Genomic DNA, 27,311 nt, shown 5'->3' on the forward strand with positions numbered 1-27,311 from the left:
AATTAAAAAAAGAATTTTTTCTTAATAACAAGTTGGAGGAGCCGGGTGTAATGGCAGAGACCTTTAATCCCAGCATTTGTGACACAGGAAGATCGGTGAGTTTGAAGCCAGCCTGGTGCAGCTCCCTTCAGGATCCCAAGAAGATAAGATTCCTTTCCCTGTGGGTTTTGTTTTTTTGTTTTTGGTTTTGGTTTTTTGGTTTTTTGGTTTTTTTTTTTTTTGGTTTTTCAAGACAGTATTTCTCTGTGTAGCCCTGGCTATCCTGGAACTCACTCTGTAGACCAGGCTGTCCTTGAACTCAGAAATCCACCTGCCTCTGCCTCTGCTGGGATTAAAGGCGTGAGCCACCACGCCAGGCTGTGGGTTTGGTTTTTATTTTACTCTAAGAAATGATAGGAAAAAAGGAAGGGGAGGAGGGAAGCTTTGCACTCACTGGCAGATGTGATTGACAGGAAGTTTGGATCTGATGTCATTCTATTCTTTTCCTCCCCTAGTAAGGAAAATGGACCTGCGACTGTCTCTTAAATCAGGTTATTCTATTAAAGAAACGGGAGGCTAGTGAGATGGCTCAGCAGTTGAGAGTACTTACTGCTACAGTCTGGGTTCAGTTCCCAGCATCCATATCAGGCAGCTCACAACTGCCTGTAACTCCAGCTCTGCCCTCCACAGGCACCTATATACATGGTGCACATAAACTCACCAAAGCAACGTACAAAGGTAAATAAGTTTTAAAATGAAACTAAAGTGTGCATATTCACAAACACAGTTGTGCTGGAACTTTGCTAATCTCCCCCTCTGCACAGATAGACTTCAGAGATGTGTGCTAGGCATCTGCCTGTGAGCTGTGTGGAATGGGAGGGAATGGTGCACCATGGTGGAGCCTGTGCTGTGAGCTGACCCCATCCCATTCTCCCTCTGCAGTTCTGAACTGTCTTTTGGGAAGCTTTAACATTAAATCTATGCACGTGTCAAGCATTGCTTGTCAGTGGTCTCCAAACAGGTGTGGTACTCACTCCTAAATGAGCCATCCAGGGCCTCAACTCCTAAGCAGCTTGGTTATCTATTTTCCTTCCTATTTTCCTTCCTTCTTTTTTTTTTTTTTTTTTTTTTTTTTTTTTTAATAAGAAGGCTCATCTACTTTTTGGTTTTTCAAGACAGTTTCTCTGTATAGCCCTGGCTGTCCTCGAACTCAGAAATCCGCCTGCCTCAGCATGTCAAGTACTGGGATTAAAGGTGTGTGCTACCACTGGCTGGCTCTCATCTACATTCTTGCAAAAAAAAAAAAAATATTTGTTTTACAGCAGGCTAGAAGAGGGCACCAAATATCATTATAGATGATTCTGAGTTCAATTCCCAGCAAGCCATCATGTGGTTGCTGGGAATTGAACTCAGTACCTCTGGAAGAGTAGCCAGTGCACTTAACCTCTGAGTCATCTCTCTAGTCTTCCTTCCTTCTTTTTAATGAATTTTTTTTTTTTATTTCTGTGGATTGGTGGTTTGCTTGCCTATATGTACAGATAGTTGTGAGCTTTCATATGGTCATTGGAAATTGAATTTTAGGACCTCTGCTTGCTCCTGTCGACCTGCTCGCTGTAGCTGACTTCAGACGCACCAGAAGAGGGTATCAAATCTCATTACGGGTGGTTGTGAGCCACCGTGTGGTTGCTGGGATTTGAACTCAGGACCTTTGGAAGAGCAGTCAGTGCTCTTACCCGCTGAGCCGTCTCTCCAGCCCTGAAATGGACTTTATATATAGAAAGCACTAGTGCCTGTGCTGACTGTCCCTGTGACCAAAGCTGCTCACAGGTCACCAACTATGGGGTGGACTTTGAACTGTTTGGATTCTCCTGGCTCTGTCCCTAGTCCTTCGACAGCACAAATCTTAAGGTTGTTTTCAGATCACCCCGGGAGGCAGCCTAACTTCTTCCTCAGTTTTGAGGTTACTTCAGACTTTATGATCCTCACGCAGCATGTCATTGGTACGTTGTCAGCCTTGTATAATCATCTCCCGTCCACTTTTAAGTTCCCGTCGGACATGCTGCATCCTAGTCATACAGTGAGGTGTGTCATCTGCTTGCTCCCACAGCTCAAGAAGGCTCAAGTGTGCCTCCTGCACACTGCTCTGTGCCCAGTGGGCACTGATGCCCACCAGGCTAAGCAGGCTGTGCCTGTGCAAGGGGCCTTACTTCTGTACTTGAATATCTTGCAATTGCTTAGCAGTGTGGCAGGCAACTCTGACCTCCTATGGTGTCTTTGACAAGTTTAGCTATGAATGACAGCAACATGGTTTAAACTTTTCTGTGCCTCCGCTGTTTCTGACAGTTCTGAGTCCCGACTTGTGAGGAGCTGGATAGCCAGCAGCTGGAGAGAGAGCTGTCGAGGAGATGAAATTGGAGGGGAGCCTTATGGAACAGATGGGATTTCACCAAGCAGCGCGGACACCCAGCTGATGAGGAGTGGGCCAGGCTGGTAGTAGGCTGCCCAGATTGAGTGTAGCTTATGGGTTGGGGACAGCAAAGATGGCCTGTTCTGCCTTGCCGTCCCGAGAAATCTATGTCTGCCTTTGAGTGTCTGGTGGCAGAGTTGAGTCTGCCTCTGAGAAGCAGCCTGGTTAGCAGAAGGGGGATTTCGAGAAGAGGGCTCTGAGGTCACACAGTCACACTCACTGCTGGAATTGCAAGTGTCCCAGTGCCCTGGCCAGTGCTGGTGCTGGGGTCCTGGAGACCACTAGACTGGGTGAGAACCGTGCTGACTGTTGACGGTATGGAAAATGTCAGTTGGCACCTTCGCTCAACATGGCTTGCAATCCAGAGTCATCGGACAAACTCTTTACTTGGGCCTTAGCCTGGAGACTCTGAGGATGTGGTGCACTCCTGACAGCTCCAGTAGAGGGGAACTGAGGTAGAGGAAGCAAAAGGAAACACAGAAGCAGCTTCATAGAATAATCATGAGACCGTCAGTCCCAGGTGGTGTTCTGAGTGTTTGCATGGCACTTACAGACAGGTAGTCCCAGACGTGCATGTCCTTCCCAGGCCACAGAGCGAGCGCAGGACTAGGGACATTTGTTTCCCACTGTGCTCTAGACACATAGCCACATAGCCACAGAAGCTCAGGTGTGGAGGAGGCTGGTGCTGACCTGTGGGCAGAGCAGAAGGGTTTGTGGTGCATTTGAAGGAACTGTGGAAGATGTAAATTGATTTAGCAATTAGGAATGAAGCTTGTTGAAAAAAAGGAAGGCTTGTTGGCTGCAGCGGGGTCTCGGCTGAGGAATCTGCTCTGTGTGGTTATAGAGTGTTCTGTGGCTGCAGAACAGGGATCTGAAGAAGTTGCCAGCATAGCGTGCAGTTTAAGGAGGTCCTCTGAGATGGGCAAAGAGAGGCACAAAGTGGCTGTTGTGGTAGAGACAGATATCAGAAGGTAGACGAAAGATTTCTTTAATAAGAAATATAATCTTATTAAAGATTATGTTAGGAAATGAAAAATATATTATTTTAAAGGCTGGGTTGCACAAGCCCAGGCCAGCTTCTGTAACAGGCCATAATGTTGAACTTCTGACCCTCACCTCCCATGTGCTGGGATTGTAGGCATGAATCCATCTGCCCACATCCACTACTTCCTTTTATGTATTTATTTTTATGTAGGAGTGCTCTGTCTGCACATACACCTCTGTGTCAGAAGAGAAGACCCCTTTATAGATGATCATGAGCTACCTACGGTTGCTGGGAACTGAGCTCAGGATCCCTGGAAGAGCAGTGTTCTTAACAGCTGAGCCATCATCTCTCCACCCCCCACCTCCTCACCCCACAATGCTGCTTTTTAATGTGGAGAATGCTGGGACTAGCGCTGTCCTTGGCTTGAATTCAGTAGGAAGACCAGGCAGAGAACCTGCATAGATGTTCCTGAGCCTGGACCTACTACTCTCTGCAGCTTCTCCCGGAGACTAAGAGGTGGAAAGTGGTGAAAGGCTGAACGTGGGTTTGTTTACAGTTTTGGCCATGACTGAGGACAGAAAATTCTTGCTTTCCTTGCCTTTTCTGTATTAGAATTAATAGAAAAGATGAAACAAATGTCAGGAGCAGTGCACATGTAGCTTTAACTGGAAGTTAAATCATCACAACTCCTGAAAGGAGTTAGCTTCCCTTCCAAGTTAGCCTGCGGTGTAGGATTGCCTGGAGAAGTGTGTCTGTCTGGTGGTCAGTTGTATGTCATTCTCGTGTTGTTGTACTGTCCCCTCCTGCAGTGGTCCCTGTTACACTGTCACAAGATTATAGCTATCCAGAATTCCCACACAAGGAAACTTGGAAATCAGGACAGAGGTGGTAGGTGGGTAGATAGCCAGGGTCTTCCATCAGGCAGGGGTTTTGTGGGATTAACATTAGGCTGTTCAAGGGTAAACAGGAAAGATGTTTAATTTTTGTGTTTGGTGTGGTTCCCCACAGGCTGCTTTGTTTAGAATTACAACTCACCAGAAATAGGACACAGACAGAGCCTTAGAAGGTCTGTGGATGAAATGTTCACGGTCTCACCTGTGATGCTGGTAGACAGGTGAGGACCACTGCTAAGGCCTGAGCAAGGGCAGTGGGTGCACTACCTAGATGGCAGAGTGGAATTGCTGCCCTGGGATTGGAAGCACTAAGGAATGCTATATGGATCTTAATGAGAGGAAGAGGAGGTCGGGGAGCAGAGGACATTGGCACATTTGTAGAGGACAATGCAGGCCAAAGTTGTGGTGGTACAAATAGCCATTTAGAGTTTCTACAGTGGTGTCTCTGGCTGGGAATAAGAATAGTCTGAGATATGTTGGAGGATCAAAGGTGGGAAATATGTACAGTTGCTCATCACCTTGGTCCCTTGACAGGGGCATAGCAGTGCTGTTGTTGATGAGAATGTGCAGCTGGCAAGGTAACCTGATTGCTCCAGACCTTCCTAACTCGGGGAAACACTGAGCAGCTGGGTTGAAGGTGTGCAGGAACTTTGAGGAGGGAGGCAGGGTTGGGGAGTGGGTGGGCACGCACCTAACACTCTGAGGCATCATCCTGTTGTCCGTTTGCTTACTCACCCAGGAAGGTTAGGTCTCTGCTGTGTGGGGAGAGCATTGTCTTAACAGTGAAGTTGGGGGTAACTGTGACTTCCAAGATTGGGAAGGAATCTTACAGAAGCTGTGGGCGATGGTTTCCTGTGGACCGAGATAGGACTGAGGAAAGTGTCTGAACTTAAAATGGGACTCTATGGTAGGATTCCCTTGTCACCATGGTTTCGTTTTCTTTGAAGCTTCCTCAGTATAGTATATTTTATCAAAAAGTCTGAAAGGCCTAAGATAAACAAAAAAAGACAAAGAGGAGCCTAATGTGTGGATGATTCGCTTCCTTCTGTGAAAGGAAGCAAATCTCTCTCCTTTTTTAAGCCCAGAGAGAATTTTTTTTTTTTCTGCTCTTAGCAGATTAGATCTTTTTTTTTTTTTTTTTCTTTTTGAGACAGGGTTTCTCTGTGTAGCCCTGGCCGTCCTGGAACTCACTTTGTAGACCAGGCTGGCCTCGAACTCAGAAATCCGCCTGCCCTGCCTCCCAAGTGCTGGGATTAAAGGCGTGCGCCACCACGCCCGGCTAGCAGATTAGATCTTAGTGCATGAGCCACAATGTCCGACTGCCTGCCCTCTGAGCACCCTGTGAGACTGGTGTCCTGTTCATCTTTGGTCTGTGATTTCCTCCAGAGTAAGAAACTTGTCTCACCACTCAGTTGTCTCCTTTCTGACTCATGGAGCCAGCCTCTCGGGGTGTGTGACTGCTTAAAGCACAAAAAGCAAAAGTCAAATAGCCTTGATTTCTGGGAGTCAGTGCCTTGGACTCCTTTCTCTCAGGACAGGGACTAATTCGACAGTTCGGCTCTAAGTACCTAGGAAGGAAATGCCACTGAACTGACAGTTACTAAATGGCTGTCAGGACAAGGTTTCTGGCAGACATGACAACCTCAACAGAAGGGGGTGATACTGTAAGGACAGAAGTCAGAATGTGGGAAGGTCCCCTGAGGCCAGCACAGAGGAAGATGCAATGCTGGGACTAGCTCTGGAGCCCTCACTGGCTCTACAGAGTTAATCCAGAGTGTGCTGAGTCTAGTTGATACGGACAGTGCTTGCTTGGTACTCCAGAGAATTTCCATGTCTCTCTTCAGTTGGTACAAAGTAAAACAAAACTTAAAAAAAAAAATTGTCCCAACCCCCACCAGGCATGGTAGCACTACTGTAATCACCAGCATTTAGAAACCAGAGCCAGGTGACCTAGGCCAGCACGCTATCTCAAAAGAACACAGTGCAGAAGCTGCATGTGAAGCATCTAGAAGAAGGTCCCTGCAACCATTCACACTGACCATTTTAGTCTCTCATGCAGCCCAGGCTGGAGGTTTCGAACTCTGTTCCTCCTGTCTCACCCTCCAGTGTAACCAATACTTCTTGTGTGCTAGACAACACTCCACTCGCTGAGCCATATCACTAGCCATCTGGCAGTTGTCGTTGTGTGTCTTGTTTGTTTGCTTTGTGTGTTTTTGTGTGTATGTGGTTTTTTTTTTTTATCATGAGGATGTCATTTCCAATGTACAAATGTTGACATTTAAAATAAAATGGGTGTCTAGAGAACTCCTCGGTGGTTAAGAGTACTTAATGTCTTACAGGGGACCCTGGTTTAGTTCCCAGCACCAAATGGTGGCTCACAATGTCTGTTAGCTCCAGTCTAGGAGTTCCTATGCTCTCTATGCCTCCAGAAGTCCCAGGAACATGGTGCGCAGACATAAGGCAAACTAAAACTCATCCATCATACACATTCCCAAGTGCGTGTCATCGCTGCCTGGTGAATGCGGTGGACTTTCTAAAAATTAGCTCTTAGATGAACATTAGCATGAGGTGATGTTCTGCTCATTCCCGTTTGTCAGTTATTTGTAGATGTCAGTGCCAGGAAGCCATGCTTACGTGAATAAACAGATGGAAATTAAGGGTTGCCAGCACCACTGATTTACCTGAGTTCCTTCCATAATAATGCCCAAAGTATGATCTGTTGTTGGGTTCTGTTTTCAGTTGCCTAACAAATGGTATTTCATCAAAACTTCAATTAGGTTGAAAACAGAATTAAAAAGTATCTAAAGCCGGGTGTGGTGGCACACGCACACCTTTAATCCCAGCACTCGGGAGGCAGAGGCAAGTGGATTTCTGAGTTCGAGGCCAGCCTGGTCTACAGAGTGAGTTCCAGGACAGCCAGGGCTACACAGAGAAACCCTGTCCCAGAAAACAACAACAACAACAAAAAGTATCCAACTTAGCCCTGGGGCCTTGAATTGTGCTCTATGCAGTGCCCTGAGAGCACCAAAGCTTCCTCCTAAGAGAAGAGGGGAGGGAAGAAAGCCGGAGGTGGTGAAGCACACTCTAATCTCAGGAGCAGAGGCCAGTGGATCTCTAGGAGTTCAAGCCAGATTGAGTTCCAGGAAAGCCAAGGCTACACAGAGAAACCCTGTCTCAATAATAAAAACAGACAACAACAGAAACAAATAAATAGAGATGAGAAGGAAAGGTAGATACCGGCCCTCTCTGACAGATGAATCCTACGAAAGCTGAGGGTTTGGAAATGGATTCCCTAAGAACTATTTGAATCATCAGTCTGGTCCCCAGGAGAGTCCTGGAGACCTGGTAGGATATGGGTTGGTAGTATAAAGAGAGGGTCATCCTGGGCGCCCAAGCATGAACTGGCTGACATTGCTTTGATAGAATACTTCTGCCCTTGTACTCTGAAGCCCATGTTGTGAGCTCACACTGAAAAAAAATGCACACCACCACCTCTTCCCTATAGCAGACCCTCAGGTAGTTTTGCTCTTTATTGTTAATGTAGCACACACACCACTCCAGCACACCTTTTAAAATGTTCAGGTGCCGGGCGTGGTGGCGCACGCCTTTAATCCCAGTACTTAGGAGGCAGAGGCAGGCAGATTTCTGAGTTTGAGGCCAGCTTGGTCTACAAAGTGAGTTCCAGGACACCCAAGGCTACACAGAGAAACCCTGTCTAGAAAAATCAAAAAAGAAAAAAAAGGAAAAAATGTTTAGGTGGAGCTGGAGAAATGTCTTGCTGGTAAGACTTGGCCACTCTCAAGAGGCCCTGGCTTCAGTTCCCAGTACCCACATTGCTGTGGACAGGAGCCTGTAAGTCTAGTTCTAAGGTATATGACACCATCTTCTGGCCTTCTCAGGGACTGCACAAATGCAGTGCACTACATACATGCAGGCAAACACTTAATATACATAAAAATAAACTTTAAAAATGTTTTAGTGATGGAATTTCATTATCACTGGCTCCCTCTGAAGTCCCATGTATTTAGGCAAACACAAACTGTTTTTTAGGAGACTTAGGTTGGCCAGAATGACAAAGTATCTATGGCATAAAACAGATTAAGAATTGCCCCTTGTTTCTGGAACATTCAAGATGTCAGGTTCAATGCCATGGCCTCAGAGTTGGTACTTATTATACCTGTGGGCGCCGTGTGTGCTGGCTTAGGACACAGACCCTAGGGGCTGCGCATGCTTCCTTAGACTCTTGTGTCTCAAACTGGTCAAATCAACATTATCCTAAGAATAGAATGCATTCTGATAATCCAGGTCACAGTTAAGCATTTGGGAGTCCAGTTGGAACCACCAGCACGTGTGGCTTCCAGGAGGTCCTTGATCAACCCTGAAGAGGAAGGACACTCTTGTTGTCTCTAAGCCACAGTGAACAGTTGAAGAGTTTCTTGGTTTTTATCAAGCAGTTGTGACTTCCCCTGTAACGTAGTTGTCTGGGTTGTTCCTTTAACGTCCTCCTCCATCAGTCGCTGTTCTCCTTCCGGTGCTTCTCTGGCTGCTGATTTCCTCTGCGCACCAGGTCCCCTGACTTGAAATGACAAGGCCGCATTTAGCTCAGGTTTCTCAAACGCTGCGACTTCATCTCGTTTACAGTATCACATTTCTGTTGCAGTACACTGTGTGATCTGGGCCTCCCCACAGCATTTTAACAATTGGTAATTGGGCAGGAAGTATGTTTTTATTACAGGGGCCTTTTGATTTTGATTTTACAGTCATGTCGTGTTTAGCAGAGAGCAGGAGGTGGGCAAGTAGTGCTCTGAAACACATTTGTGACAGAGAGAAGTCTGTTGTTTCAGCCACTTGGCTATCTGTCAGCTCTTCTCAGACTTCCCCCTTGTGCTGGTTGCCTGGCAACCTGGGGCTGGAGCAATCAAACCGTGGCCAGTGCTTTTCCAAGCCCAGATTGGGAGATGATTTATTGGTGAAACTGTAAGCACCGTAAACCAAGCCTTAGAAATGGATCTCTCTTCCCCTCCCCCTCTCGGTTTATAGGAACGACGTTGCGAAAAGATAAAAGAAGGAAGTTAATTGGAGGATTTTTATCACACATACACACAGAAAAGAATAAAATTAGGTCCTTGTTGTGTCCACATATTGTTATTGGAACTTCTTCCTTTATTGCTTTCTTTTTTTTCTCTCTCCTTTTTTTTTTTTTTTTCCTTCGAGACAGGGTTTCTCTGTGTAGCCCTGGCTGTCCTGGAACTCACTCTGTAGACCAGGCTGGCCTGGAACTCAGAAATCTGCCTGCCTCTGCCTCCCAAGTGCTGGGTTTAAAGGTGTGCACCACCACTGCCCAGCTGGTGGGTCTCTTTCAAGCGTGTGCACAGTATGTGTCTGTGTGAGCACAGTATGTGTCTGTGTGAGCACAATATGTGTCTGTGTGAGCACAATATGTGTCTGTGTGAGCACAATATGTGTCTGTGTGAGCCTATTATAGAAGACAGGGCTTCTGATTGTTCTTTCTGAACACGCCCAGGCTCCCCACTTTCTGCTTCTGCCCATGCTGCCTTTTCTCCCATCCCCCACATTACCTCCACTTTTCTTTTTTGAGATAATCTTTCAGTGTAGCTAGCCTAGCCTTGAACAGCTGTCTTGCCTTCACCAGCAAAATGCCAGAAGTAATGGGTGCCCCCTGCTCCTAACTAAAGTCACTCTAGCAAGATGGATTTTCCTGCCAAAATGAAACTCCACAGCTCTTATGACAGTATCTCCTTCCTAACCTCAGATACCTTCTCCAACAAACAAGTGCAGGGAACCATGTTCTGCATCAGAAGGGAGGAGGGGGCAGAAAAGTCTCAGCTTGCAGCTCAGTGTGTCCAACTGTGAATGCAAATGCATTAGTAGTGTGTTTGTATCCCTTTTAAGCAGATAGAGCTGATCTGTTTGTGTGTGTGATTTACACACAGCTGTGTTCATGTTCCCTCAGTATCAATATTTTTAGCAAAAGTGAGGTATCATGGGAGCACTGTTGTTCTGAACAGAAACCAGCAGGGCAGCCTTGTGATTGGCTCATACCAGCTTTCTATCTAGAAGCCTCCCTTTAGGGACTTGCCTGAGTGTGATAGCCATCATTCACGGGGGCAGAGTGAGCAAACACAGTGCCTGTGGTGGGTAGGAGACAGTGACTGCTGGTTGACAGGAAGCTTACTGGTGACTGAGGTCTGCCTTTGATGGAAGTGCTTCTTAGCTCCACTGGACTGCATTTCTTAAAAAGACATTGACTTTCCTTCCCTTTGGGCTCATAATCTTGTTTTGTTTTGTTTTTAAAGATTTATTTATTTATTTATTATATGTAAGTACACTGTACCTGTCTTCAGACACTCCAGAAGAGGGAGTCAAATCTCGTTACGGATGGTTGTGGGCCACCATGTGGTTGCTGGGATTTGAACTCCGGACCTTTGGAAGAGCAGTCGGGTGCTCTTACCCACTGAGCCATCTCACCAGCCCTCATAATCTTGTTTTATGGGTTTTTTTTCTTCTTTGAGTAGGATCTCACTACGTAGCCCTGGATGGTCTGGAATGTACCATGTACACCAGACAGACTGGCTTTGAACTTACAGAGATCAGCCTGCCTCTGCCTCTCCAGTTCTGGGGCTAAAGATGTGAACTACCATGCCCAGCTGGTTTTCTTTGCTTTGGTCGGTGATATCTTAGCTGAACTCAGTGAGGAACTCAGGCTAATATCATATAAAGGGAAAATAAAGTCCCTACCAGGGATTACAGTGAGCCTGTGGTGCCTTTTCCTGATCTGGGAAGTCAGGAGACGTCTCAGTGGCTTACAGATATAGTGTATTTGATTTGAGATCATATGTCTGTATGAATATGGGTCGTTGTTGCCCAGAGCTGTGCTAGTACAGTTATATAGCTCCACAAAGGTGACCATTTGGTGCTTGGGCGTCTTGTTATTGTAAGCCACTGGTATATACACACACACACACACACACACACACACAGAATATATAAACAGTATATATGTGTATGCAATATAAATATATATATATACTTACATAAATATAATTTTATAATGTAAACACTTATGAACACATATTTTTGAGATATAACCTCTTGTAGCTCAGACTGTTCTTGAATTTCCTATGTAGCTGAGGGTACCTACCCATCAACTTGTGATCCGTCAGCATTTCCTTTCCTAGCACTGGCCTGTGCTGCTGCTCCTGATGGGGAATGGATCCAGGGCTTCATACTCAGCCCTCCACCCTCCACCCCCCACCCCTTTTAAAACAGGTTTTACAAAGGGCTTTCTCACTGAAATGACTTTTCTCCTTTGCGCTTTAACAGCCAAGCTACAGTTCTTTTTATTTTATACACCTTTGCTCTGTGCTGAGATCAACTTTGTTAATGAAAGCTGAACCTTTAACAGCATGTTTCTGAACCACGTTCTGGAGCATTTGTATGGAGATTCTTGAATGATACCACAGGGAAAGAATGGCTGTTTGTGTTCTGTTATTAGTGCCAGGTTATTTTTAATTTGAACGTAGCTGTGTAGCCAATAATTGGCAAGATGTATTTAGTCAGCTGAATCTTTGCACCTGTTGATCTGCTGTTTACCTAGCCTCTGACTTGACTGGGCCAGTACCCTGAAGCAAAGGACTTTGCTGTGCTCAACACAGTCATCTAACTTAACTCAGAGAGTCATAGGTAAAGGTAGGTGGGAGGACTCAGCTGTTACTTACACCACCCGACATGTAGTCATTTTCCTACTAGGTATGTGGTCCTTGAATGGGAAATAGAGTAATGTTCATTTGCTAGGAGACAGCCTGTGAAGGAGTAGTCAATACACAAAGGTTGAAATAGAAAACTGCTTATTCTTTCCCTTAAGCAGGTAGCTGGTAGGAAGAGGATAGCTTGAATCCTCTAGTAATTGTGTAGGTTTGGTTGGAGAAGATAAGGAAGGCATCCTTTGGTTTTGTTAGTTATATTTAGACACTTAGCAGTAGAGGCCTGTGGACAGACAGAATGAAGCCAGACAATGTGGAAGGACTGTGGTCACCTCCAGATTATTCATGTAATCAATAAACTGTGATTGAGGCCCACTTGCTCCATGTCATCAGATGTGGGGCCTGTAACACCTGAAGCAGCCCCTTGCCTCTGCAGTTTGGCAGAATCTCATATGTGAGTCTCATACCGTGTCTGTGTGTGTCCAGAACTAGGAGTTCTTAGAGCAGAGCTTGCTTTGTGTCCAAGAAGTAGTAGTTTGCTTCTTTATTTACTTGACAAACGTTAAGATCAAAGGGATTTTAGTTTGCTTTCTTTTTGTCTTGAGATAGGGTCTTCTGTATGTATCACCAGCTACTCTCAAACTCATTCTATAGCTAAGACTGTCTTTGAATTTTTGCCTCTGCCTCCCAAGTACTTGGACTACATGTGTATACTGCCAGATGTGGCCAAGATTAAGGTTTTAGTGATCTACATAAGTCAAATCACTCCTAACAATCACAGACAAACAAAACTACCCTGAAAACAGCATTAGAAATATGCCCTCCCAGCCGGGCGGTGGTGGCGCACGCCTTTAATCCCAGCACTTGGGAGGCAGAGGCAAGGGGATTTCTGAGTTCGAGGCCAGCCTGGTCTACAAAGTGAGTTCCAGGACAGCCAGGGCTACACAGAGAAACCCTGTCTCGAAGGGGAGGGGGGGGAAATGTCCTCCCTTAATTTCTGAGGGGGGAGAATTGAGTGAAGAGCAGCTCAGAGACCTAGTGTGAGAAGTGTGGTTGTGCACAGTCATATGGGCTGTGGGTTTGGAATTCTTCAAGACCCCTCATTCCCATGCTAGGACATGACTGCTGGGGTGGAATTGTCTGGCCTGTTCTCCAGCCTGATGCTTCCAGAGTGGCTGGAGTTTGTGTTTAGTTGGTTGGTTTGGGTTTTTGGTTTTTGGTTTGTTTTGAAGACAGGGTTTCTCTGGTTGTCCTGGAACTCCCTATGTAGACCAGGCTGTCCTGGATAACCAGTGCTGCAATTAAAGGCGTGTGCCAGCACCACTTGGCTCAGAGTGGCTGAACTTGTATTACTATTGCTGGCACTAGTTACTTTTCTGTTGCTGTGATAAAATGCCATGGCCAAAAGCAGCTTAGGAACGAGAGAGATCACAGAACGTCAGAGGAAGCATGGCAGCAGTTAGCTATAGCAAGCAGAAAGAAATCACATCTTTAACTGCAACCAGGCACTTCTATAACTCATCTGCACCTGACAGCAGTAGGTACTAAGGGATCTAAGACCCTCACTAGGGAAAGAAGCTGGGAAGGCTCAGGGGCTCAGATAAGCTGCAAGCAGGATCTTCGCCTGTACCAGGTTCTGACTGGTGAGTATTGAGGGCAGGATCAGTAGATACAGCAGGGCAGCCTGGAGTCCCGAGAGTAGCCATAGGCCTTTACAACTGTATATTGTATTGTATGCTTATGAAATGTTTTATTCTCTACCTAATTTCAGCCCCAGGAGAGTGTCCTCCATAAGAAGTCAACAGCTGAGGTGCAGCTATTGAAATAAAAGGTTGTGAGGGTGTGCACAGGATCTTGAGATCCATGTAGGAAGTAAGCATAGAAGAACTTCATTGAGCCTGCCCAGGAAGCATGTTGATCACAAAAAGGAGTCCTGCAGGGAGGGCCCCAGGCCTTGGCAGTAGCGCGGCAGGGAGTGTCTAGGATGAAGGAGTAGATCAAGCTCTTAGCATGTACACACCACGTCTGATTCCTGACCTGTACAGACTCAGGGACACCTGTCTCAGCAAGTATATTATGGCTATGTGTGTTGCTACCACTGCCGTTACTGTTTACATCAAGACCTGAAGGAACCATATGAACTCGGGGAACTTGAGAGACACTGAGAAATTCTAGAGAATTCTTTAGGCTCAGCACTAAACTGCTTTGAGCATGTGGTCCAGCACCCCTCAGTCATAGCCTGAGTTGTCATATCTTTAGCCCATATAGCCTTATATCAGGACATGAAACTGGACAATATTTCTCTGAATAAAATGTGCATTCAGGTTTGCCTCAGGGGATATGTATGGAGAGAGGGTTCTGGGAAAATGGCTCTTGCAGAGGACTGGGATGTTTGGAGCACCCACATGGTGGTCCATAACCATGGACCCCAGTGTCTTCCGAGCTCTCCTGGCACATGTAGGCAAAGCATGATTAAGTAACCCCCAGAACTCACAGTGTGTTACGAGACAGCGAGAAACATGGGACAGTGGGTTTAAGCTTTCTAGAAACTAGTCATTTAGGTCTTTTATGTAGAATTCATAGAAAATGTTTCTTATATTTCAACAAGAACACAGAGCTACTGCATGCTCCTTTACTCAGTGTATTTGCAACTTTGCTGTCTTGGAATAGAATGTGAGTGTAAAAGATAAAATAAACTAGAGATTTGATAATAACCAATAAAAGGATAGTATTTGTTTACTTTGGGTTTTTGACACAGAGTCTCACTGTAGCTGCCCTGGAACTCACTATGTAGACCAGGTTGGCTTCAGATTCGGAAATCTGCCTGCCTCTGCCTCCTGAGGGATTAAAATTGTGCAGTACCATAGCTGGCCTAAACGAACAATAGTTTGCATAATTTGCTATACTGAAACTCTGAAGTTAATTAAACTTTCAATTGGATTGGAATAATACTAGCCATTGTGGAATGTATTTAAACTGGAGACAGAAACCAGGAGCAGTGGCCTCCTCCTAGGTACACTGTGGTGCTATGTTTCGCCAAAATGGTAGGTACTTCACTGGGACACTTTCATTAGTGTGCAAGCTTAAGCCTAAAGCAGGTGATGCAGCAGTGACTCTCAGAAGGCGATGGGTGGGGTGATGTTAATTGACTACCAGAGGGCTGTCTGCTGAACTGGAGTAGACTGTCACCCAGCGGGCTCTTAGTCAGGGCAGCCACAGGCATGATGCTGTGCACGCTTTGGGAAGGGGCCAGTATTCTTTCCTAACCCAAGACCCCTTGTTAGTCACTTTGAAGACACCTTTTGTCCTGCCTTTCTACTTCTCAGGAAACTCGATAGTTTCCCACTGCCTGGCTGAAGGACTCACACTTTTTTGTCTGTCTCGGGGCAGCGGTAGGAAGACTGTAGGTTGCTTACTTGCAGATCTGCTTGCTCTTTCGTCCCCTGAGAACCAATGCATTATTAACATAAAGTTCTGTGCAGCAGACAGGATAGAGCAGAAGGCCATTTTCACAGTGGGACTCATTTTAATACCGACAGTGTTTTCTAAACTGTTACATAAGAGGACCAAGTAGAGAAGTCACGTCGAGTTTCTGACTGTGATACACTAGTTAAAATTCACCAGAGGGAGTTAATTGTGAGAGTTCTCAGCCAGTGGCTAATGCAGAGGTCCACCCCCACTCTTCTGCTCTCTTCGGGGCTGCAGACCAGGCTCAGATGATTTCTGAGGGAGCCATGTGTGCATGTGATCTAGGGGTACAGGCAACCTGATCATCCCCAGGGCTCACCTTTCTCCCACAAGTCTTACCACTTCCAATTTGATGTTCAGAGCCGGGGGGGGGGGGGGGCAGGAATTTTATGTAAGCGGCAAAGGCTGTTTGAGAGGCTGAGACAAGGGTGAAGAGTGTGATATCTTTACTTGCCCATACAGAGATAGTTTTAATATTTTATCTTAAAACAGAAGCCTTTATCTCTGACCTGTACAATGCTTTTAACTTCTGCACCCCATCCCAGTCTCTAGGTTCCCCTGTTTATGTATGCCACCTCTGCCCCTCCCACCCTGAATCAAGGATTTGATACCATATAATTTCCTCATCTCTGAGATGGAGCTGTTAGACGCTTTGCTCCTAAGGTGGCTGTAGGGAGCCTGGGGCAGTGGCTGTGAAGGCAGCGTGCAGCCATTAAGTGCACCTGCATTAGGTGCACCTCACCACCCTCTCCATGCCAAGACATGCATAAACTGCCGCTTTGTCTGCTCATCGGGAGGACTAACGGGAGGCTTCTTGTCCAGGCCCAGCAAGCCGTCTCTCAGGGTGGACAGGAGCGCACACAGTGGGCATGGAGCCCGTTGTGCACTGAGAGCTCAGGCAGGTGTTCCCAGCAACAGCACAGGAACCTCAGAACACATTAACCTGGAGAGGGAGATTAATGTTACTGCATTTATTTCTGTAAGCATCTTCCCATTTCGGGAATGGCTGTGACTAAACAGCCATGTGGGATTCTCTGTGAGACAGAAGAGTAGACTGCACACAGACCTCTCTCTCGGCCCCTCCCACCTGGATGGTCGGAAGCCCTGGGTAGACGGATACGTGCAGTAGATGAACACATCAAACATATCCTGATAACAAATCAACAAGAGCATATTTGCAAACTAGTAATGTGGGCGTGCTTGTTGACATAAAAGGAGTCCAGGGTGAGTATTTAATAATGCAGGATGTTAAACATTTTGGGGGTTGTTTAGAGTTATTCAATAACATGATTGTATAATGATTGTATAACATCAATGTTGAGATCACAGCTTCACATAATATGTAGTTATGTTATGTACAAAATGGCTGGAGTATGATTAGGGCCTTTTCGGAAATGGCTGAAATTCTGTTCTAATCCCAAGCCAGAATTTGACAATTCTTTTTATGAAACTCAAACATCTGTCTTTATTAAAATTTTTTTTCTTAAATATTGTTTATTTCTGTGTGTCACAATGTTTGTGTTGGGACTTTGCATGCCATAAGTCTCATTTAGAGGTCCGAGGACAATTTGCAGGTCCTAGGGATGGAAGTCCGGTTGTCAGGTTTAGATGCAAGCCCCTTTCCATGCTAAGCCACATTGCCAGTCCTCAAAAATGCCCTTTTATGTTATTGGGTTTTTGTTTGTTTTGTTTTTCAAGACAGGGTTTCTCTGTGTAACCTTGAGTGTCCTAGCAAAACGTCAATTTTAAGGAGTTTTACATTAAGTCCTGACTGTAGGATGCCCAGAAGCATTTTACTGATGGCCAGAGTTTTCCCATTCAGTGAGTTTTTAACTTCATGACTAAATATATTCTCTGGGTGAGGGCAACAGGGGAAGAGTTTGGGGAAGAATACGGTACTGGATATTGGCAATAATTCGTTTATTTCATGTGAATGCGGGGGTTTGGATATAGATATGGTGTGTGTGTATATATATATTCCACCATGTGGTGCCTGATGCCCTTGGAGGTCAGAAGAGGAGGTCAGTTCTCCTTGACCTGCAGTTACACCTGGCTGTGAGCCACCACCATGTGAGTGCTGGGAATCAAACCCAGATCCCCATCCACCCCACCCCCACCCCCCAGCAACAACTGTTCTTAACTGCTGAGTCCTCTCTCCAGCCCCTGGTCATTTTTTTTTTTTTTTTTTCCCAAGACAGGGTTTCTCTGTATAGCCCTGGCTGTCCTGGAGCTCACTTTGTAGACCAGGCTGGCCTCGAACTCAGAAATCCGCCTGCCTCTGCCGCCTGCTGGGATTAAAGGCGTGTGCCACCACGCCCGGTGTCCTGGTCATATTTCTAAAGCCAGAAGTAAAGTTTTCCCCACTAGGAACAAGCCTGTAACTCACTCACTCATAAACCGAGTTACCATGGCTAAGTACAGATTTGTGTTTGGGTCTCACCTGGCTGTGAGGATGCATGCATAGAAAACAATGAGGCCTTGCTTCCAAGGTGCAGAGTACTAAAGAAACAAGTGTCAGTCTCAGCAGCCATGTGTGCAGGTGATGGCTGGCCCTGGAGCATTAAGCAGGGCTACTTAGCCCTGGCAGTATGACCCAGCCAGTTACCACAGTTTAAATATACACCTATTCTTTCTCTGTCACCCTTGGCAGCCTGGCATTCTGACATTACACCTTCAGGACCAGAGAAATAATATACAAGGCCTTGGAAGTGTTGAGTTCATGTTCAGTTGCTGGAAGACATAAGAAACAGACCATGATCTTAGTGGCTTAGCATTCCTCTCTGTAAACAAGTCAGCATGTTAACTATTAAATTACTATCGAAAACATGAAGGTTTTCATGTGGAGACAGGGGTTCACAGAGGGATGGAGTTGCCTGCCTTAGAAGCTAGGCTCACATACTGATGTCATCCAGCTCCTGTGTGCTGAGGGCTTGGCTTTGTTTCGATTATTTCAGAGGCCGCTCTGCGTTTCTGGTAAACCACAAGGTAAAGCCGCCCTGCGAGGCAGATGTCTGGTTGGTTTTGAGGCCTGTGGCTTTCCATAGAGAAGTAACAACACAGGCCACATGAAGCTTTCACTTCCTCTTTTTCTTAGAATAGGGCCAAGAGTGCTTTGCACTTGTTTGTCATGCATGGGCAGCAGTAATAGGTCTGCACTCCCCATCAGATGCTAGTTCATATTTCTGGAAGTGTAGTTAGTTTGAGATGCCTGTGAGACAGCCACGTGAGTGTTCTCAGTGGGATTGCTTCATAGATGCAGCCTTAGAGACACTAGTGAGTATTTTTCAAGAAACTTACAGCCAGAACACAGGAGGTTGGAGGTTGTCCTGGGAATTTTGAGGAGTAGAAAGACCAAAGCAGACCCTGGAAGCACATTGAGAGGATAAGTAAATAATTGGGCTGGGTGTCACAGGGAGTCATTTCAGCTTCCAGAGTTCAGAGTGGACATTTTTGTGGTGGTCCTTGTTTGTTTGGTATGGGTTTGCTTGCTTTGGTTTCTTTGCTCTGTTTTTTTTTTTTAATTAATGTAGGGCAGCCTCAGACTCACAGTGTATAGAAGAATGACCTTGAATTCCTTAGCCTCCTGCCTTCATATTCCAAGTGCTGGAATTTTAAGCAAGCACCATGTTGCTTGGCCATGGGTCCTTCTCCATTTCTTAGTCCACGACGAGCCAGTGCTAGCAGAGTTGACTTCACTTGTTTCAGAAACTTGAGAACATCAACTGTCTAGTACCATAGGAAGGAACGTGGCGTGTGATAGGATTCCTGCCTTTGCAGCTTTTATAGATGAGTACATGAAGTCTCCTACAAATCAATGAGTGGGCTGGTCACAGGACTTTAATTTTGGAGCAAGGATTCCAGTCTGTATTTTAAATGAACCCTGGAAGTAGAACTGATATCATCAGGCATCTGGATGGAAAGGTAGGGTGGGCCTTGACATCAGGACTCAAAGAAGCATGGGCACCGTCCTGCAGGGTTAAGCGTTACTTTTTTTTTTTTTTTTTTTGGTTTGGTTAGTTTTCTTTTTGTTTTTTTCAGAGATGGGGGTCTCTCTGTGTAGCCCTGGCTGCCCTGGAACTCACTCTGTAGACCAGGCTGGCCTCAAACTCAGAAATCCGCCTGCCTCTGCCTCCCGAGTGCTGGGATCAAAAGTGTGCGCCAGCAACGCCCTGCAAGTGTTACTCTCAGAAGAGCTGGGAAAGATAATGGGAGCTGATGGGGAAAGCCATAGGTTTGTGTTGTTTCGTGCTGTTCTCAAATCTGCTTTTAGCTGAGGCTGCCCTTGAGCTTCAGCTCCCACTGCTTCTGCCTTCCTAGGCTAGGGCTGCAGTGTGCTTAAAATCTGGAGGCTTGAAAGCTTCCCTTGGCAAAGGCTTGTCACAGGCTGTGTGGAGAGCTGCGTTCCGGGAAGGAGGGCTGGAGGGGGGACCTGGGCCTTCAATAGGTGGGCTGGAAGGAAGAGTTGAGCTGCTGATCTCAGATGTGAAGAACTGGCACACTGGTGTTAAATGAACTGGAAAGTGTACAGTCACAGGACAGCTACCAACAGACTGAATTTCATAGAGAATGTTGGGAAACTAGGACTTGTGAGGCTGGCTGACTCTGATCTGTTTCATGATAGACCTTCCTTAGGTTGGGGATGATAGAGCACATGCTTAATAATTACTTTTGATTTGAATGGTGTTTCTCATAATCTGTGAACGCATAGATTCTGAATTCATTGGCCTGCTCTATCACATTATCCAGATGTTCCAGAGTCCGCCTTCTTCTCTCTTTTCTGGTGAATACATTGTATGTTGCTGGGCACTAACCCTACATTTGATGCCACAGTCTGGCACTCCACCCTCCAAACTATCTCCTACCAACCATCTCCCCTTCTCAAAGCTCCCTCTAACCCTACAAACACTGCTCCTCCCATTGGTAACCTGCCTTGGTGAGAAGATGTTCTGGCCTCCCTTGGTGCACAGTTGCGATGCCCCTTGCTGCTTTCAGGTAGTACCCTGGAGTGCTCTGTGATGACTGTATGCACTTACTTTACCTGCAAAAAGCTAGTCACAGTTTAAGCATATCCTGTCAAGGTTTTTCAAAGTCCCTCCCAGTGCTAGATGTACAGTAACTCACCAGAGTGAATTCAGGGCCTCCTCTCCTACAGTGCTGTGCCACCAGCCTCGGCTGCTCTCTTCGTACTCCACAACTTGGGCCTCCCCAGGGAACGCTCCACCTTCAACCCCTGGTCGACCATTGGATCTTAACTCCTCAAAGCTCAGTGCAGCCTGATCCTCACTGCCCTCTAAAAGTCATCTACAAGCAGTCAGTTTTTCTTTCTGCATACCTTGTCCTCCTTGGAGTTTCCAGAATGTTCCTATGTCCTTCCTGGGCAACTGGAAGCCCAGCTGGAGCTCACCTGGCAGGCTTATGCTCTTCCTTGTCAAGTCCCCTAAGTCAAGCAGAGCTTGCTTCCTCTTCCGAGCTCCACCCACCACCCTTTGTTCCTCTACTGCTTTCTTTATAGGCCCAAGGTCCATCTGTACCTATTTGCTTCTCTGGGCTGATTGGAACTCCTTGAGGACTTGCTCTAGAGGTGCTGTGTGCAGCTCAGGCTGCCTGTTGATTGTATGACTGATGCAGAAGTCAAGTACCAGAAGTCTGCTCTTCATACCAAGAAGTGTGCGCTGCTTTCTTGTGCCTCACAGAATTCTCCCACTGAACTATATCAATTATATTGAAAATTGACAGTGATGAGTCATATCCAGCACTGGGAGAACTCGGAACTCGCAGAGCCTGCAGGACTAGAGCGGGAGGCTGTAGATGGGTCTTGTAGGCCAGGTCTGGCCCTTCTCTGTGTTTGTCCCGCGGGTCTCTCACACCCAGAGTGGGAGGCCTCTCTTCCCAGTGGGCAGCTGATTTATTGGCTGGGGCGCTTCCGTGGTGATCACTAGTGAAGTGCAGGCTGATACCCGGGCCTGGCGGGAGCAAACGCCTCAGCCGCGGGCTGGAGTGGCCACGGCGGGCGGGAGGGACCGGCGCGGGTTTCGCTGCCTCACTGTGGGCATGCGGCCTGGCCCTGGCGGGTAGCAAGTTTCACCGTTGAGGTGACCTGCTGCTCTCAGGGAAGACCCCGAGAAGGCCGTGTCGAGGGCTTGGTCGCCTGCGGGGCCGGGCGGGGCGGAGCCGAGCGGCCGCGGCGGCGATCCAGGCCGCCTTTTGCAGCCGCCCGCCGCCGGGCTCGCCGCGCTCCAGCCTCCTCCCCCGGCGCCCTCCGCTCCCCGCGCCCCGCGCGGCCCCGCCGCGGTCACACGCCAAGCAGCCCGCGGCCGCCTGGCCCTGCGCTTTGTGGAGCCCGGGGACGGGCGCGGCCTCTTTACCTGTAGCTGCGAGTCTCCCTCGGATCGGAGGTGGGAGCTGCTCCTGGAACCGGGCAAAGTGAAAGTCTGTTTGGGGTCGGGCAGACCGGGAGGGCCGGGGGCTCGACCCCAGAGGCTCCCGGCTCCAGGACTACCGGCTCCTTGTGGGCTTCCGCGGTCAGGGGATGGGAAGAGGGCCAGATCGGCCCGAGACACTTCTGCGAAGGCATCTGCTTCCGCGGGTGAAAAGCAGCTATGTTGGTTTATTGCAACGCGGGCTGTTTGTTGTTTGCTCCTTCCTGCAGCTTGTGGTTCCCGAAGGCCGCCTTGGCTCCGATTGCTTTTCCCCCCTGAAACGTGCGGCGCTGCTTGTGGTTCCCCGCAGGCCGGGGGCTGCCCTGCCCTGCCCTGCCCTGCCAGCAGGTCCCAGCTGTGCCGCTGAAAGCCTCCAGCCTGGCTAATATTCCCGAGCTCAGACTTTTCTGTGGTTGCTTTTCTGCTGATTGCAGATATCTTTGCTTTGCTGACATCCTGTTTTGGTTTTGGTTTTTACATCTCACTTGTTTCTTTTTTATCACAGAAACGCTTCGTTAAGGGGCTCCGACAATACGGCAAGAACTTCTTCAGAATCAGAAAGGAGCTGCTTCCCAGTAAGGAAACCGTGAGTACAATTGGACTTTATATAACTTGGGTTGTTTTTTCCCTTGCTCTGCTCCTGCTGCTTCTTCGAATCTGGGCTTAGGAAATGGTTCCTTTAACCCCACTCTGTGCCTGACCCAGGCTGGCCCCGGATTCTTACTTTTCACTGGTGATTTTAAGATATCAGAGTGACATATTGTGCTTATCCTTCTGAGGAACGCCTTGTAACGGGAAGAACAGAGTTGGGAGGGGGAGGATCGCTAGAGAGTTAACATCTAATTTTAAATCCACTGGCTGAAATGGGAAATGGCATTTTATCGCTAGTTTGGATTTGGTAATTGTCAAAAGTCATCGTCTAAGCCGAAGGATAGAGCTGAGAGGTTTATGGAACTCTGCTGGGATTTCCCCTCCGTTTGTTTAAATTAAGGTTGTTGTGTTCTAGAGAAAATTCATTTAAATCTTTACTCTCTCAGCTTTAAATTTTTTCACTTTGTAGTGAAAAGGGTTTTTATTAGTTGCTTAATGGGGGCTTTAAAAAAATTCCTTTGCTGTTTCAAAAGCTGAGGGTCAAATGCTGACCTGACCATTGCTTTTGATGAACTTGCTGTGGGAGAGTGTGCGGAGACTTCCTTGGTAGGTGACACTGTAAGGGTACAAGCTCAGTTACCTGTGGGTGCTTGCCTCCAGGAAGGTGGGGTGGACCACCCACCTCACCCTGCTGGCAGCCTCCAGTCTGACCCAGTGACCGGAAGTACCTCCCACCTAGGAGGGGAGGAGGGCTAGGATTGATATTTAGTCTGGCTTTTAGGAAGAGAGGGGTGAATGAAGAATATCCATTACCAAAGTGATGGTAGGTTTTCTCAGTTGGTGGTTACTGATTGCCTCTTGGTGTTTAATGCTCTTACTTATTATTAAAAATGAACAGTTTGTTTCTGGACTGTAGAACCCTGATAACTGGGGAGAAAGGTTCTGAGATTCCAAGTATATCCCAGTAAACAGATTTCTCCAGTTAATGATAACTAAGTTAAGATTAAATCATCATTGTGCATCTAAATGTGTGGAGATGGGCCACTGAGAGGACTCAAACTATAGATATTAAGATATATTGTGGAAACAACCTGTTTCTTACTCTTTCCAGAACAGGTTTTGAAGAGACTTTGTAATGGAGAGCAGAGCAGCAGCAGCGATGTAAAAACTCTTAAGTGTTCTGAGAATCTCATATTTTCTAAGTTTGTTACATACTTTAATGCTAGGCAGTGGTGTCGCACACCTTTAATCCCAGCACTTGGGAGGCAGAGGCAGGCGGATTTCTGAGTTTGAGGCCAGCCTGGTCTACAGAGTGAGTTCCAGGACAGCCAGGGCTACACAGAGAAACCCTGTCTCTAAACAAACAAACAAACAAACAAACAAAAAACAAAATAAAAAAAGAGTGTCTTGACTCAAAAGTAGCAGCCTTCTTTGGGCTGAGTAGAAAAGTCAGTGAGATGTGTCAAGTTGATAGCTCATTTTTAGCCTATCAGCTCAGTTGGTCTTTTTGTTTGTTTGTTTGTTTGTTTTGTTTTTTTTTCTTTTTGTTTTTTTTGTTTTTTTTTTTTTTTTTTTTTTTTTTTTTGTTACTGGTGCTGGGATTGAGCCCTTAGCAATTATCTCAACCCTCCTGCTCTAGACTCTTATCTGTCTCTTTTATCTGCTGAAAGTTGTAAATCGTAAAGATCTGACAAAAGAAATCTGGACAATCTTTTTATCTTGATGCTTTGTAGGACCGGAAGGGAGGAAGCAAGGAAGAAAAAAGAAAAGTAGTACAATTGAGGATTAAACCAAAATCTTAGATGGAGGTGGGGGCTGGGGATGCTGGGAATCCATCCAGGGTCTTGTGCTTGCTTAACAACCTTGGAAACGCAAGACAGTTTTATTCAGCAGAGTAGCAGAAAGCAGGCCTGGCTGACCTTTAACCTAGCACAGTGTTCCTTACCTGGTTTCCTAACTAGAAAGTCTGTCCTAATCCCACCTGACCCTGGCTGCCCACGTCAGGGTCTGATTCAGTTAACTTGTGCCCTTTCCTGCTGCGGAGCAGCCCTGTCATTCCAGGGATGCTTCCCCTCACCTGCCATGCCTGTGCCTTCTCTAACACCGTTCCCTCCCAGTTCCCAGCCGTTTCGTGTGGGCACAGTCCCTAGAGTACAGGAAGCAGAGAGGTCTGCAGCCCTGGAGGGCCTCTCCCACTTCTGCTGAGTGTCATTAGGTCCCACTCCCTTCTCCTTGCTTGGGAGGAGTTTGGTAGTTGGGTGAATCTCTTAATTGTTCTAGTCAGCTGGGAGAGGCACTTGTCTTATATTTTCCTTAGCTATCTACCGAGCCTGGCTAATCATTACAGACCACTAAGGGAGGAGGCAAAGGTCACTTCATTCTGTTGCAGAAGATGAGGGACTTTGCAGGTACCAGTGTTCCAGAACTTCCTTGATAAAAACCTTATGGTTATGAAACTTTCTATAGAAAATTCTTACAATCTAGATGCTTTGCCACATTTTCTTCTATTGTATTACGGGCTTCTTTCTTTGCTAGTCCCAGAAGATTTGAAACATCAGAAGGGCATGACTGGGTTCTGGGGGGGTCAGCAGACCTGTGTTGTATCGATGGTCTGGCCGGTATCTATAGCACCTGATCTCTCTGAAGGTTTTTTCTGGCTTAGTTTGATGCTGTGGGAAGTTCAAATCACATTTTGACAGGTTACTGGGAAGTTATTGTTTCTGAAATGGTGCTTCTTTGCATGAGACAGATGTTCTCAGCCTAAAAAAAAGTGGGGTGCTGGGGCCTGGGAGACCCTGGAGAGATGGCTCATAGCTTAAGAGCACTTCCTGTCCTAACAGAAGAACAGGACTCACTTGACAGCGCCTACATCCGGCATCTAAATCTCTTGTTACTGTAGCTCAGGAGATCTAGCACTCTCTTTAGACCTCTCAGCACACACACACACACACACACACACACACACACACACACGGCATACAGGCGTATATATAAAACAAATAAAATTGAGATTTTTTTTTTAACTTTTTTTTTTTTTTTTTTTGGTTTTTCGAGACAGGGTTTCTCTGTGTAGCCCTGGCTGTCCTAGAACTCACTCTGTAGACCAGGCTGGCCTCGAACTCAAGAGATCCACCTGCTTCTGCCTCCCGAGTGCTGGGATTAAAGGCGTGCGCCACCACGCCCGGCTTTTTTTTTTTTTTTTTTTTTTTACTTTTATTGTATGTATATGATGTTTTGCCTGAGGAGGTCAGAAGAGGGTATCTGTGGATCCTCTAGAACAAAGTTACAGTTGCAGATGGTCATGAGCTACAATGTGGGTGCTGGAAATTAATCCTGGGCCCTCTGGAAAAGCAGTCAATGCTCTTAATTGCTGAGCCATCTCTCTAGCCTCAGAATAAATATTTTTAAAGATTATTTTATGTGTATGAGTGTTTTGCATGTATGTATGTCTGTGCACCACATGGATGCCTGCAGAGGTCAGAAGGGGGCATTTGATCCCCTGGAACTAGAATTACAGACAGTTACGAACCACCATGTAGGTGCTGGTAATCAAACTGTGTTCTCTACAAAAACAGCAAGCAGCAAGTATTCTTGTTTGTTTTGTTTTGTTTTGTTTCAAGACAGGGTTTCAGGCTTTCTCTCTGTAGCCCTGGCTGTCCTGGAACTCACTCTGTTGTAGACCAGGCTGGCCTCGAACTCAGAAATCCGCCCAAGCAGCAAGTATTCTTGTTTGTTTTGTTTTGTTTTGTTTCAAGACAGGGTTTCAGGATTTCTCTGTGTAGCCCTGGCTGTCCTGGAACTCACTCTGTTGTAGACCAGGCTGGCCTCGAACTCAGAAATCCGCCTGCCTCTGCCTCCTAAGTGCTGGGGTTAAAGGTGTGCGCCACCACTGCCCAGTGTAGCAAGTGTTCTTAATCTGTAAGCCACTTCTTGAGCCTCAAAATATTTTACACACACACACACACACACACACCTACCACGTCTATAGGAGGGTTTTTTTGTTTTGGGTTTTTTTGTTTTTTTTGTCTGTTTAGTTGGTTGGTTTTGGTTTTATTGGGGGGGGGTTGTTTTGTTTGAGACACATTTCTCATTTCTCTGTGTAACTCTGACTGTCCTGGAACTCACTCTGTAGATCAGACTGGCCTCAAGCTAACCAAGATCCTACTGACTGCTGGGATTAAATATATGTGCCACCACTGCCTAACTAATAAAGATAATTTTTTTAAAAATGCTTTAAAGAAAAAAAAAATGAAAAGGCTAAAGTACTGTTTAACTGTTGCTGCAATGGACTGCTGTTGTCTCTGCCACTCATGCTGTGGGCTTCAGGCAGGTTACTGGACACTTTTGTTTTTTGATTCCTGTGAAACCATGTGATAACTCCAAGTTCTTAGACCATGAGTGAAAATTTAAATGAGGTGATATCTATAAAGAGTATATAAAAATATTTTCCCAATCTATTATATTCTGTTGAAAACAAGTCTTTGTGTGCACATATGTGTGCTTGCTAGGGATCAGACCCTGGTCGTCATCATGCTAGAAAAGTGTTTCCCGCTGAGCTCTGCACCGTTGCCGCCACACCATGCACACAGTGGTTCTGCTCTGGAGCTGTTCTCCCCGTCACCTGTCCTTGCTCTTGAGTTACTCGGGAAAGGTGGAGGAGAGCCTACAGGAGTCCCTGGGTGGGAGCAGGTCTCCTTACCTTTGGAGGCTCCTGTAGGAGTCCCATTCCTCCCATTCACTACAGGCCTTTATGTCTGATAAAAGTGCCTGTGCAACGGACATCAG

The 27,311-nt window shown here is 46.5% G+C and overlaps 1 protein-coding gene across 22 annotated transcripts in view; it reads left to right on the top strand.

Annotated features, from left to right (window-relative positions):
- The window catches only part of Rere (arginine glutamic acid dipeptide (RE) repeats), a 340,456-nt gene that overhangs the window by 266,265 nt on the left and 46,880 nt on the right, over positions 1 to 27,311 (top strand). For 19 of the 22 annotated variants that reach the window (XM_006539136.4, XM_006539139.3, XM_030253746.1 and 16 more), the window contains one exon: positions 22,441 to 22,521. In XM_006539136.4, coding sequence (XP_006539199.1) covers positions 22,441 to 22,521 — 81 coding nt within the window. Of the gene's footprint in view, positions 1 to 21,384; positions 21,912 to 22,440; positions 22,522 to 27,311 lie in introns of those variants that run through there. The other 3 variants (XM_030253753.1, XM_030253754.1, XM_006539147.4) reach the window with 2 other exon arrangements.

This window comes from Mus musculus, chromosome 4 (genome assembly GCF_000001635.26).
Source record: "Mus musculus strain C57BL/6J chromosome 4, GRCm38.p6 C57BL/6J".
NCBI lineage: Eukaryota > Metazoa > Chordata > Mammalia > Rodentia > Muridae > Mus > Mus musculus.